The sequence below is a fragment of the Alosa pseudoharengus genome, unplaced genomic scaffold (genome assembly GCF_046254945.1).
Source record: "Alosa pseudoharengus isolate Yale_2024_CS ecotype anadromous, Long Island Sound unplaced genomic scaffold, YU_APseudo_1.1 YU_APseudo_1.1_scf_9, whole genome shotgun sequence".
In the NCBI taxonomy this organism is placed as follows: Eukaryota; Metazoa; Chordata; class Actinopteri; order Clupeiformes; family Clupeidae; genus Alosa; species Alosa pseudoharengus.
In genome coordinates, this window is record NW_027468881.1 from 32976238 (window position 1) to 32987409 (window position 11172).

Consider the following 11172-nt stretch of genomic DNA (forward strand, 5'->3'; position numbering starts at 1 on the left):
CAGAGAATCACTGGCTCAGTCCCTGCCTCAGTCATTGCAAGCGCCTCTGATTGATTAATCACCACTATGTGGATACTGTTTTTAGAATTTATTTAGATTAAGTGTTAGTTAGTATAATTTGTATTTTTGTCATTTGTATTTTAGTATATTTTTTATATATTGTATTAAGTGTTAGTTAGTATAATTTGTATTTTAGTATATTTAGCATATTCTTTATCTTATACTGTCCTTATTGCTTAGATGTGTGTTTTTATATTATATACTTTAATTACTCTTTCTGATGTTAAAGAACGTGTCTGTGTTGTATGTATGCTGCTGAGACCTTGAATTTCCCCTGGGGATCAATAAAGTATCTATCTATCTATCTATCTATCTAAACTTGCGCATGGACAGTAATTCTAATCATGTAGGGACCGTGTCCCTTACGATATATTCTACCACTGTTGAAGCATTGTAATCCACTTTCATTGATGGACAATCTGTTTCATGGCAGAAAACTATGTTTGTGTGGCACATTGTCTAGGTTTTACTTCCATTATACAATATATTTCGTCAGGTTATTCTGACCAGAGTTGAATTTTGTTTTATAGAAAATGTAATTGTTATTTTTACCCTTATCACTTACTGTAAAGCCTCTTAACTTCTAACTTCTGTGAAGTTATACATTTATCCATATGGATAAAGTAAAGTTGTTTCATGAAGGAATATACACTGTATTCAGTGAAACGCATGAATGTAGTTTCTTGAGATACTTGATTCGTACTGTATAATTATGTGTATTGACTGATTTTGCTTGCTATGTTGTTTAGCAGTATACACTCCTTTTGAGTTGTATCTTTCTATCTCTATTTGAGATTGTTGTATTTTAAATGGAAACATTTGGAAAGGACTGGCCTAGTTTCTTGATGGTCAAGACCTCTGTATGCTGTTTTATTTAAAACTGAAGCACTTTCGTTGCTTTTGGACAATAAATACAAAAGACAAATCAGATCAAATGTTTCAATGGGAAATGCACTTTCATTTTCAAAGTCTATAGTTTGTCCGTTTAGGAGCAGATGTACTAAATTCACCCATACACATCCAGTAATGTCTAATGTCGAAGTAACATCGCAGCAACTTCATGCCAACATCAATTATTTGGATATTTTACTTTGGCATCATGACGGAATGACCGTAAAACTGAAATTCATATAACTTAAACTCTTGCTGTCATATAAATTATTCAGGAGCTCATAATTTTTTTCTTCCATTTCTACTAATAACATTAGGCCAATCAGTCAGTTAAGATGAATAAATGACTCCTTAACACAGAGGAGAGTGGACTAAGAAGTCAAAGGTTTTTAGGTGAACTAATGACATTACTTTTTAAAGTACACAATAAATGTTGTCATTTATTCAATAGAAGTCATAAACAGCAAATCCTGAAACTGAAAAAAATCAGCTGTAAGTTCTTTAGGGGCAGCCGTGGCCTACTGGTAAGCGCTTCAGACTTGTAACCGGAGGGTTGCCGGTTCGAACCCCGACCAGTAGGCACGGCTGAAGTGCCCACGGATGCAAGGCACCTAACCCCTCACTGCTTCCCGAGAGCCGCTGTTGGTGCAGGCAGCTCACTGCGCCGGGATTAGTGTGTGCTTCACCTCACTGTGACCACTTTGTGCTGAGTGTGTTTCACTAATTCACAGATTGGGATAAATGCAGAGACCAAATTTTCCTCATGGGATCAAAAGAGTATATATACTTCTATAAAAAAAATCTCATTCACTGTCTTATGTCACATTAGATGATTATGAATAATGAGTCTTTCAAGGGTGGAGAATTTCTCATTTCATTAATACATATTTGTTCTCCGGAATGTCATTCAAATTCAGTTCAGTTCAGTTGAACTTTGTAGTCTGTGTTGTCAGACGTCAACTGCTATTTCACTTCAAGTGTCACATGATGGGAAATCACAGGGAAATATTTGGATGTGTTGTGGCCGATTAATCGGCACTTATTGCCCCTTCTGTACACAGTGGGCTCTCGTGACGTCGTTGACAGAGAGCTGCATTAGCATTTAACTAGGCACACGTCTATTGTCCAGGGAGTGCTTTATCTGTTAGTCTGAATGGGCAGAGTGTGGGAAAGCTCATGAGAGAGCAGTCCCAGTCCCAGCGTCTTTCACATCATAAACACACCAGAAGGCCTCTGTTTAGGGCAGCACATGCCTTGGGAAAGTGGCTTTGATAAACTGTGTGCAACATTTGTATATGTCCGATGCAGGGAAATTACAGAAATTGTCAAACTATATTGGTGTTTTATTTGTATGCATTTTTGGGGAGGACACAATGACTATTCAGTCATTCTATTCTATAGACCCTTTCAACAATAAAAACAAAAACAATGCTTGAACGTTCTATTTGGTTCCCAATCTACTTCCTCTGCATTAAGATAACATATGGAATGTTAAAACGGAAGCCTTGTGGGGCCAACTATGATGCTGATAATGGAACTCTCTTGAAAGGGACTATCTTTTGTTGGTTTAAACATTCTATTCTATATCTTATCTTTTGTTGGTTTGAACATCTATTTAATGTGGAGCTAGTCACGGAATGACTCACAATACAGTATTGACAATATTTGTGCTTTAACTTCTGTGACCTACTGCAAGCTCTTTCTTTCTACTACAGTGTCTGTACAGTATCCACACACACACACACACACACACATACACACACACACACACACACTTACTCCTCCACCCCTCCATCTGCTGCTCTAATTGCTGCTGCTGTTTGTCCTTTGAAACAAACTCACTTCATTGGACATGTGGCAGGTCTCCATTGCTCATTGTCATCCCAGACCCTCTCATTGGCTGCAGACTGTGAGAACCTCCAACAAACCTAAGACCCACACATTCATATGGAGATCTGGGAGTATAAATAGGAGGAGAGGAGCAGTCAGTAGCAGAGCTCAAGCTCCTCTTCAGAGAGACCACAGCAGAGATACAGCCATGGCACCTACTGTCACTGTACCCATGACCTACTCTTCTGAGCATCTTCCACTCAACAATAAGGTAAATACAAACTTCCAAAATATATACAAATTATCTGTTTGTATTTTGTAATTATATCGATTAGCATTGTGGAACGCTAGATCAGTATCTAAACTTGATCCTCTTTTGTCATTCCAGCAGAGAAAGCCTTTGGTGGAGAAACTGCGCAGAGATCGCATCAACAACAGAATTGAACATCTCAAGACTCTACTGGGCCAGGAGTTCCTAAAGCAACATCCAGACTCCAAGCAGGAGAAAGCTGACATCCTGGAGATGACTGTCCACTTCCTGAAACAGAAGCAGCAGCAGCAACCCTCCACCTGCCCCTCAGCAGCCACTGAGGGCTACTCCAGGTGTATGCAGGACGCTGTCAACTTCCTGTCCCAGTGTGAGGTGCAGACACAGTCCCAGAGAAGACTGCTGAGTCACTACCTACACATGCTGCCCACAGCAGACAAGAGCACCAGAGTCCAGCTTCAGCCCAGCTCTCCAGTCCACCACAGCAGCAGCAAACAGAAGACTTCAGGCTGCACTGCACTCTGGAGGCCCTGGTAGAGCCATATGGACTCTTTTCATGTTGACCAACAGAATTCCTCTTGTCAGTCTGTGACTGACATGGACAGTAATTCTAATGATGTAGGGACTGTGTCCCTTATGTTCTACAGTTGTAGAAATAGAATGACCTGCTTTCATGTATGGAAAGCCAGAAAAAATCTGAGGTTTATTTGACAAACTACAGATTTTAAATGACTTTTATTTGAAAAGCTTATTTTGTGGACTAACTGATACATTGTGTAAGTCTTTTATGTACCACAGTTTTACAGACCTGATCTTAAAGGTCACTTCAGTGTGTTGAAACACTACATTTCTAACTTCTATGAAGCTATGGATTTACACACAATATTCGAGAGAGCTTGAATACAACAATGTGTACTATATTCAATAGGATTCAAGAATATAACTTCTCAGTTGTTTGAGACATTTACAATATTACATGTGTTTTCATGTGATGTATATATTTTATTTGCTGAATTATTGGCAGCATGCTTTATTTTGTGTTTCAATGTGTCCTACCCTCTCGATTTGAGAGTATTGTGTTTCTTTTGGAAACATTTACAAGAAAGACATTGTGTCAAATTTCTTGATATTCAAGATTGTGGTACTTTATTAATTGAAATCGGAAAAGCTTTGTTGGCTTTTGACAATAAATATGACAGACAAATCATAAAAACTGCCTCATTGAATAATTTTACTATTACTCCATTACCCTTACTGGTTTATGACTGGATAAAGAGAATTCACTGATAATCAATAGCTAATGTCAAAATTGACACCCCTACATATTACGTTTATGGATTCCACATTGAAGTCAGAACATCATTGAAAGTAATGTCTGTACACATAAGCTATTAATATTTAGAAACATTCTACGATTTTAGTTTTGTTTACTAGGACATATAGTAACAGTAAAGATATTCCTTAATTACTCTCCTTATGTGAGAGCAATAAAACTGCTAAGGAGTCATAGAATTAGATGTGAACAGTCCAACTTACAGGTGATCAAAATGATCATATGCTGTGGAACCATGACAAACAGCAATATGTTCCATAAGGCTTCCGTTTTAACATTCCATATGTTATCTTAATGCAGAGGAAGTAGATTGGGAACCAAATAGAATGTTCAAGCATTGTTTTTGTTTTTATTGTTGAAAGGGTCTATAGTCCACTTCCATTAAGAGATGTATGTTTTCACTTGCCGTCATGAAATACACAATGTCTTTCATGACAGCAAGTGAAAACATTTTATATGTAACATTTCTATTTTTAAAAAATGCAGAATTTAAATGTCTTCTATAGACTATGCAATTGTAAACACATCTTAGTCTGAGTTTATACAAAATCTATGTTTATAACTTCAAAGAAGTTATCTAGAAACAAGATAATGTATCTGTAAGATACTTTTAAAAATGCATCTGTCAGGTGGTCTTTCTTTGTCATTTGACTATTTTGAGTTACAATATGTCCTACCCTTTCTATTTGGTAACATTATGGTTCTTTTGGATGCAATTATTTTTTAAATATCTTGATATTCAAGATGTTGGTACATTTTTGTTTGAAATGTGAAAGCCTTTATTGCTTTTGGACAATAAACACAGAAAACAAATCAGATATAATGTTTCACTGAATCATTTCACAATTAAATGGGTATGAGTCTGTTCTATGAAGGGATGTTATCCCTTGTAATTGAGTAGTCTGATTTTACTATTTTGTGTTCCCGGTAAAAAATGACCGCTGCATTATAACTTGTTGTAAATCCATAGTAACACATAGACATACACATACTGTATATTATCATCTAATGGATATTACCAGTTTTGAACTTCCATTTGCTATTTATGGCCTTCAGGCCTCATTGACCTGAGCTCATGCATGTCAGAAAGGGGAAGATTCTATTGGGGAAAGGTTCAGCTGGGGGCTGGCATGGAAGCAAAGAGGGGGAGTTATTATTATTATTATTTAAGACTAACCACATCAAAAGAAATCCCCTCGTGAAGAATGCTATCATGTTGGATGAGTGTTTGAATACATTACAGTTTACAAAATGTGTCAGGAATTTATGATGATTAAAAGCTTCAGAAAGATTGAGACCCTGTCTGGGGAGTCCTACATGTTGATGTGTGGTGCATAAGTCATCCTGTGGTGATGTAATAAGTAGCTGTGGTCATGGCCAGTAAATCCACTATGGAGGCTATCTATAGGTCCTTAAATAAACTAATCTACTGACTACCAAAATAATCTACTGTCTGTGTCACCCTACTGTATAATTTGCCAATGATAAATGCTGAAGGTTAAACTATTGTATCATAGTATACCTATAACTACTATTATATCTAGGTCCATGTAGCATGGTCATCTTTCCTGAAATGATCGTGAAAAATAGTTGTAATTAATTCATTTCAGTGTTTTTAGGTGTCACTGGTTGAGTTGTGACCCAAATGTCACATGATGAGTGATCAATCCATGCTTGACTGTTTCAATGATAGTAATGATTGTATTATGCACTTGTTATGTGAACACATGCACATATGAACATAACTTTTAGTGTGATTTGTCTTTTGTATTTATTGTCCAAAAGCAGCAAAAGCTCTTCAGTTCAAATCAATATGTATAACAGTATTGACTATCAAGAAACTTGACACAGTTTGTTTCCAAATGAAACACATTGCTCTCAAACATGAGAGAGGAGGAAATAAGGCTACTCAACGGAGTGCACATTGCTCTTAACAAAGCAATTGAAATTAAACACATGAAAACACATGTATATTATATGTCTCTCAAAAAACGGAGAGGTTATAGTCTGGAATCCTACTGGATATAGTGCAATAATATATTCTCTTAACAAGTATGTTCTTTTTATCATTGTGGATAAATGCATAACTTCATAGAAGTTATAATTGGCAATTCTTGACAGAGTAAGTGTAAGTTTTAAGAACTGTGGGTTATTGCTTGTCAGTACACACTGTGCAGTACAAATTGTGCAAACATAATCCCTCATTTTTACCAAAGAATCTTGTGAGGCACATTGAAACTGAAACTGACATAATTTCTTCCTGTCAAACTTTCCAAAATAATTTGTCATATAACAAGAATCTTGTCAGGGACTTTAAAACTGAAACTGACATAATTTCTTCCTGTCAAACTTTCCACCAATGGAAGTGGACTATAACATTTCAACAACTGTAGAACATAAGGGACACAGTCCCTACATCGTTAGAATTACTGTCCATGTCAGTCACAGACTGACAAGAGGAATTCTGTTGATCAACATGAAAAGAGTCCACGTGGCTCTACCAGGGCCTCCAGAGTGCAGTGCAGCCTGAAGTCTTCTGTTTGCTGCTGCTGTGGTGGACTGGAGAGCTGGGCTGAAGCTGGACTCTGCTGCTCTTGTCCGCTGTGGGCAGCATGTGTAGGAAGTGACTCAGCAGTCTTCTCTGGGACTGTGTCTGCACCTCACCTGGAGTAGCCCTCATTGGCTGCTGTGGAGCAGGTGGAGGGTTGCTGCTGCTGCTTCTGTTTCAGGAAGTGGACAGTCATCTCCAGGATGTCAGCTTTCTCCTGCTTGGAGTCTGCATGTTGCCTCAGGAACTCCTGGCCCAGTAGAGTCTTGAGATGTTCAATGCTGTTGTTGATGCGATCTCTGCGCAGTTTCTCCACCAAAGGCTTTCTCTGCTAGAATGACAAAAGAAACAGATACAGTTTAGATACTGATCAGCATTCAGTTAGTTTCAAGTAAAGAAGAGACACTATCATTTAAGATTTTTCCTGTACAAATATACAGTACATATATATACAGAACAATATTTACCTTATTGTTCAGTGTTAGATGCTCAGAAGAGTAGGTCATGGGTACAGTGACAGTAGGTGCCATGGCTGTATCTCTGCTGTGGTCTCTCTGAAGAGGAGCTTGAGCTCTGCTACTGACTGCTCCTCTCCTCCTATTTATACTCCCAGATCTCCATATGAATGTGTGGGTCTTAGGTTTGTTGGAGGTTCTCACAGTCTGCAGCCAATGAGAGGGTCTGGGATGACAATGAGCAATGGAGACCTGCCACATGTCCAATGAAGTGAGTTTGTTTCAAGGGACAACGGGCAGCAATTAGAGCAGCAGATGGAGGGGTGGAGGAGTGTGTGTGTGTGTGTGTGTATTACAGTGGCACAAATAGTGTAGGTGAAAGACAGAGCTTCTGCCACCTAAACCTAAGTAGAAATATTGGAAGTGAGTCATTGACTGATTGTCACCCCTTTGTATAATTACACAAACTCACTTAGAATCATATTTAGAATAGATGATCTGAACAGTGTGTTTTTTTTAAATATGGACATAGAAAATGTAAATGACCTAAAATCATAACACCAGAATTTCTGTGGAATTTCACACCACCACAATATATAAAAATGGCAAACCTGACTTTGAAGTCACTTTCCCAAGGCATGTGCTGCCCTAAACAGAGGCCTTCTGGTGTGTTTATGATGTGAAAGACGCTGGGACTGGGACTGCTCTCTCATGAGCTTTCCCACACTCTGCCCATTCAGACTAACAGATAAAGCACTCCCTGGACAATAGAAGTGTGCCTCGTTAAATGCTAATGCAGCTCTCTGTCAACGACGTCACGAGAGCCCACTGTGTACATAATAAGAGGTCTTTAAATCCTTGAAAACATCCAAATGTTTTGCTGTAATTTCTTATAATGGTATGTTTTAATTAAAAAGCATAATTTACCACTACAAAAAAGTGTGTTGAATTTAATGCAACATTTAATCTGAGGGAATCTAATGAAATTAAAATGACCCAACTACTAAGACATGTTAAGTTTTCACCACTCTTGAAAGTGTCAGTGTGTATTAACATTATCATATTAAATCACAGTACTGTAACTTGAGGCAGTGGATAAGTGTTTTATTAGTATGAAATGTACCTATTTGTGTTCAAGGATATCACTCTCCATTATGATAATTTCACTGTACACCTCAAAAAGTAAAATACGTGGTTCACCTCACCTCAAAACCTATTACACCTTTATGGTTTCCCACATCTGAACTTTATATATATATAACATACATTATTGATGAATTTGACTATATATATAACATACATTATTGATGAATTTGACTATTATGTGCATTCCACACATTGAAGGGAAAAAAAAGGGGGGGGGGGCTTTTTAAATATTTGTTTTCATGAGAACCTGTACTGTTAGTGTCGTTCTGATGCTGATACACCTCTTTAAGATATAGGCTACATGTGTTATGGTGAAGGCACTCCCGTATTGTCTACTTCCTGCTTATGAATGGAATTTATCATATTCAGGTTATTAAACAGTAAAAGTGTAATATCCACTCTGTAGATGATTGGAAAAAGATAAAAAAGAAGCATTTTCTCTGATATGTCATTCGTATTTATTGTCCAAAAGCAATTAAAGCTTTAAAATTGCATACAATAATTTACCGAAATCTTAAATATAAAGGACTTTGACAAAGTTTCTTTGCAAATGTTTCCACAGGAAACACAATACTCTCAAAATACTGTAGAGAGGGTAGGGCATGGTGTAACTCAAAAAGAGTACATACTGCTATTACAACATAGCAAGACATATTATCAACACATGATAACACATGTAATCTCAAATGAACAAACTGTAATCTCAAAAAACTGAGATGTATAGTGCAGAACTGTACAGAATATTCTTTTTTATATTCAATTCACTCAATCCTTCTGGATAAATTCATAGCTTCATTGAAGTTAATAGTTATAGAACTCACACAGACTGACCTATAAATTCAGGTAAATGGTCTATAAAAGACATACACAGTTCTTCATGTCACTAAAATAAAAGCTTTCAAAAATAAAAGCAAAATTGGCAATTTGTCAATAATGTCACTTTCTATCGTGCAACAGACTTTCCATACATGAAAGCAGGTCATGCTATTTCTACAACTGTAGAACATAAGGGACACAGTCCCTACATCGTTAGAATTACTGTCCCTGTCAGTCACAGACTGACAAGAGGAATTCTGTTGGTCAACATGAAAAGAGTCCACATGGCTCTACCAGGGCCTCCAGAGTGCAGTGCAGCCTGAAGTCTTCTGTTTGCTGCTGCTGTGGCAGACTGGAGAGCTGGGCTGAAGCTGGACTCTGGTGCTCTTGTCCGCTGTGGGCAGCATGTGTAGGAAGTGACTCAGCAGTCTTCTCTGGGACTGTGTCTGCACCTCACACTGGGACAGGAAGTTGACAGCGTCCTGCATACACCTGGAGTAGCCCTCATTGGCTGCTGTGGAGCAGGTGGAGGGTTGCTGCTGCTGCTTCTGTTTCAGGAAGTGGACAGTCATCTCCAGGATGTCAGCTTTCTCCTGCTTGGAGTCTGGATGTTGCTTTAGGAACTCCTGGCCCAGTAGAGTCTTGAGATGTTCAATGCTGTTGTTGATGCGATCTCTGCGCAGTTTCTCCACCAAAGGCTTTCTCTGCTGGAATGACAAAAGAAACAGATACTGTTTAGATACCGTTCAGCATTCAAAGAGCTTCAAGTATAGTAGAGACAATTACATTTCAGTGTTTTCCTGTACAAAAATGTCATATTTACCTTATTGTTCAGTGTAAGATGCTCAGAAGAGTAGGTCATGGGTACAGTGACAGTAGGTGCCATGGCTGTATCTCTGCTGTGGTCTCTCTGAAGAGGAGCTTGAGCTCTGCTACTGACTGCTCCTCTCCTTCTCCTATTTATACTCCCAGATCTCCATATGAATGTGTGGGTCTTGGGTTTGCTGGAGGTTCTCACAGTCTGCAGCCAATAGGAACGCTTGGCAGGCCACTGAGAAACTGCGAGCGGCCACATGCTCATTGTGAGGGCTTAGTGCCTGGAGGACAATCGGCTCGTCCCGAGGGAGCAGGTGGAGGGGTGCAGCGGGTGGAGGGGTGCAGCGGGTGGAGGGGTGCAGCGGCCGACGGGAGGAGGGGTGTCGGATGTTTCACATGGTGCCCTGTGAAGCTGGGAAACCGGTGACCTCGTAAAGTGATCAGAGCTGCCTGTCTGGCATTGGGGGACGTTTATTCGATACTTCTAGGATCAGGTTTCTCAGGCCATAGACTCTGAGGCTGTCTGACGAGATTGAATAAAAAAGGCAGCCAAATTGTGTGCTTGGTGGTTGAGGGGTGAAAATTGTTTTAGGTTGATTTCGTACCATACACATACAGTCTATGTTTCGTACACATTACAAGTTTGTCCTGTTTGGTACATATTCCTTTCTCCATGAGATTTATTGAATTAAGAAATAATATTGATACTATTATTAATAATACATATTAGAAAAATAAGTTGCCCTAATAATAATACAAATAATAATATTATTATGGTTATTATTGTATGATGACAATGATATTCTTTGATGGAACATAAACTATTGATTATACTATGGGTGCACTGTCTACTGTTCTAATTGTACTGGTGAAGTCATACCTCTAGAGTTTCAGCAGACTGCACTCCTGACTGGCTACCTCTTTATCAGGGTCAGAGAAGATTCAGCACACTTTGACTTTACACTCCACTTCCCAACTATACACACACACACTTTTTCTCCACCACCCC

At 38.6% G+C, this 11172-nt stretch overlaps 2 protein-coding genes and 1 pseudogene across 2 annotated transcripts; 1 reads left to right on the top strand and 2 right to left on the bottom strand.

Moving 5' to 3' along the window:
* Nucleotides 1-2989: 2989 nt before the first annotated feature.
* On the top strand, nucleotides 2990-4256 carry LOC143114532 (transcription factor HES-5-like). Its single transcript, XM_076276195.1, has 2 exons — nucleotides 2990-3052; nucleotides 3170-4256. Exons 1-2 carry the CDS (start codon nucleotides 2990-2992, stop codon nucleotides 3584-3586), a joined length of 480 nt encoding a protein of 159 aa, XP_076132310.1. The 3' UTR covers nucleotides 3587-4256.
* A 2623-nt stretch (nucleotides 4257-6879) lies between these two features.
* On the bottom strand, nucleotides 6880-7460 carry LOC143115088 (transcription factor HES-5-like; annotated as a pseudogene).
* A 2044-nt stretch (nucleotides 7461-9504) lies between these two features.
* Nucleotides 9505-10295, bottom strand: LOC143114448 (transcription factor HES-5-like). The gene is made up of 2 exons (XM_076276054.1): nucleotides 10171-10295; nucleotides 9505-10054 (listed from the first exon to the last, which is right to left on the bottom strand). The coding sequence occupies exons 1-2, from the start codon at nucleotides 10231-10233 to the stop codon at nucleotides 9638-9640; spliced, it is 480 nt and encodes a 159-aa protein (XP_076132169.1). The 5' UTR covers nucleotides 10234-10295; the 3' UTR covers nucleotides 9505-9637.
* Nucleotides 10296-11172: the final 877 nt, after the last annotated feature.

What these genes read in the sequence shown, in the direction of transcription:
- LOC143114532 (XM_076276195.1), top strand. Translation starts at nt 2,990, where the DNA reads ATGGCACCTACTGTCACTGTACCCATGACCTACTCTTCTGAGCATCTT. An exon ending in ATCTTCCACTCAACAATAAG is followed by an intron (nt 3,053 to 3,169) that starts GTAAATACAAAC and finishes TTGTCATTCCAG; the next exon opens with CAGAGAAAGCCTTTGGTGGA.
- LOC143114448 (XM_076276054.1), bottom strand. Translation starts at nt 10,233, where the DNA reads ATGGCACCTACTGTCACTGTACCCATGACCTACTCTTCTGAGCATCTT. An exon ending in ATCTTACACTGAACAATAAG is followed by an intron (nt 10,055 to 10,170) that starts GTAAATATGACA and finishes TTGTCATTCCAG; the next exon opens with CAGAGAAAGCCTTTGGTGGA.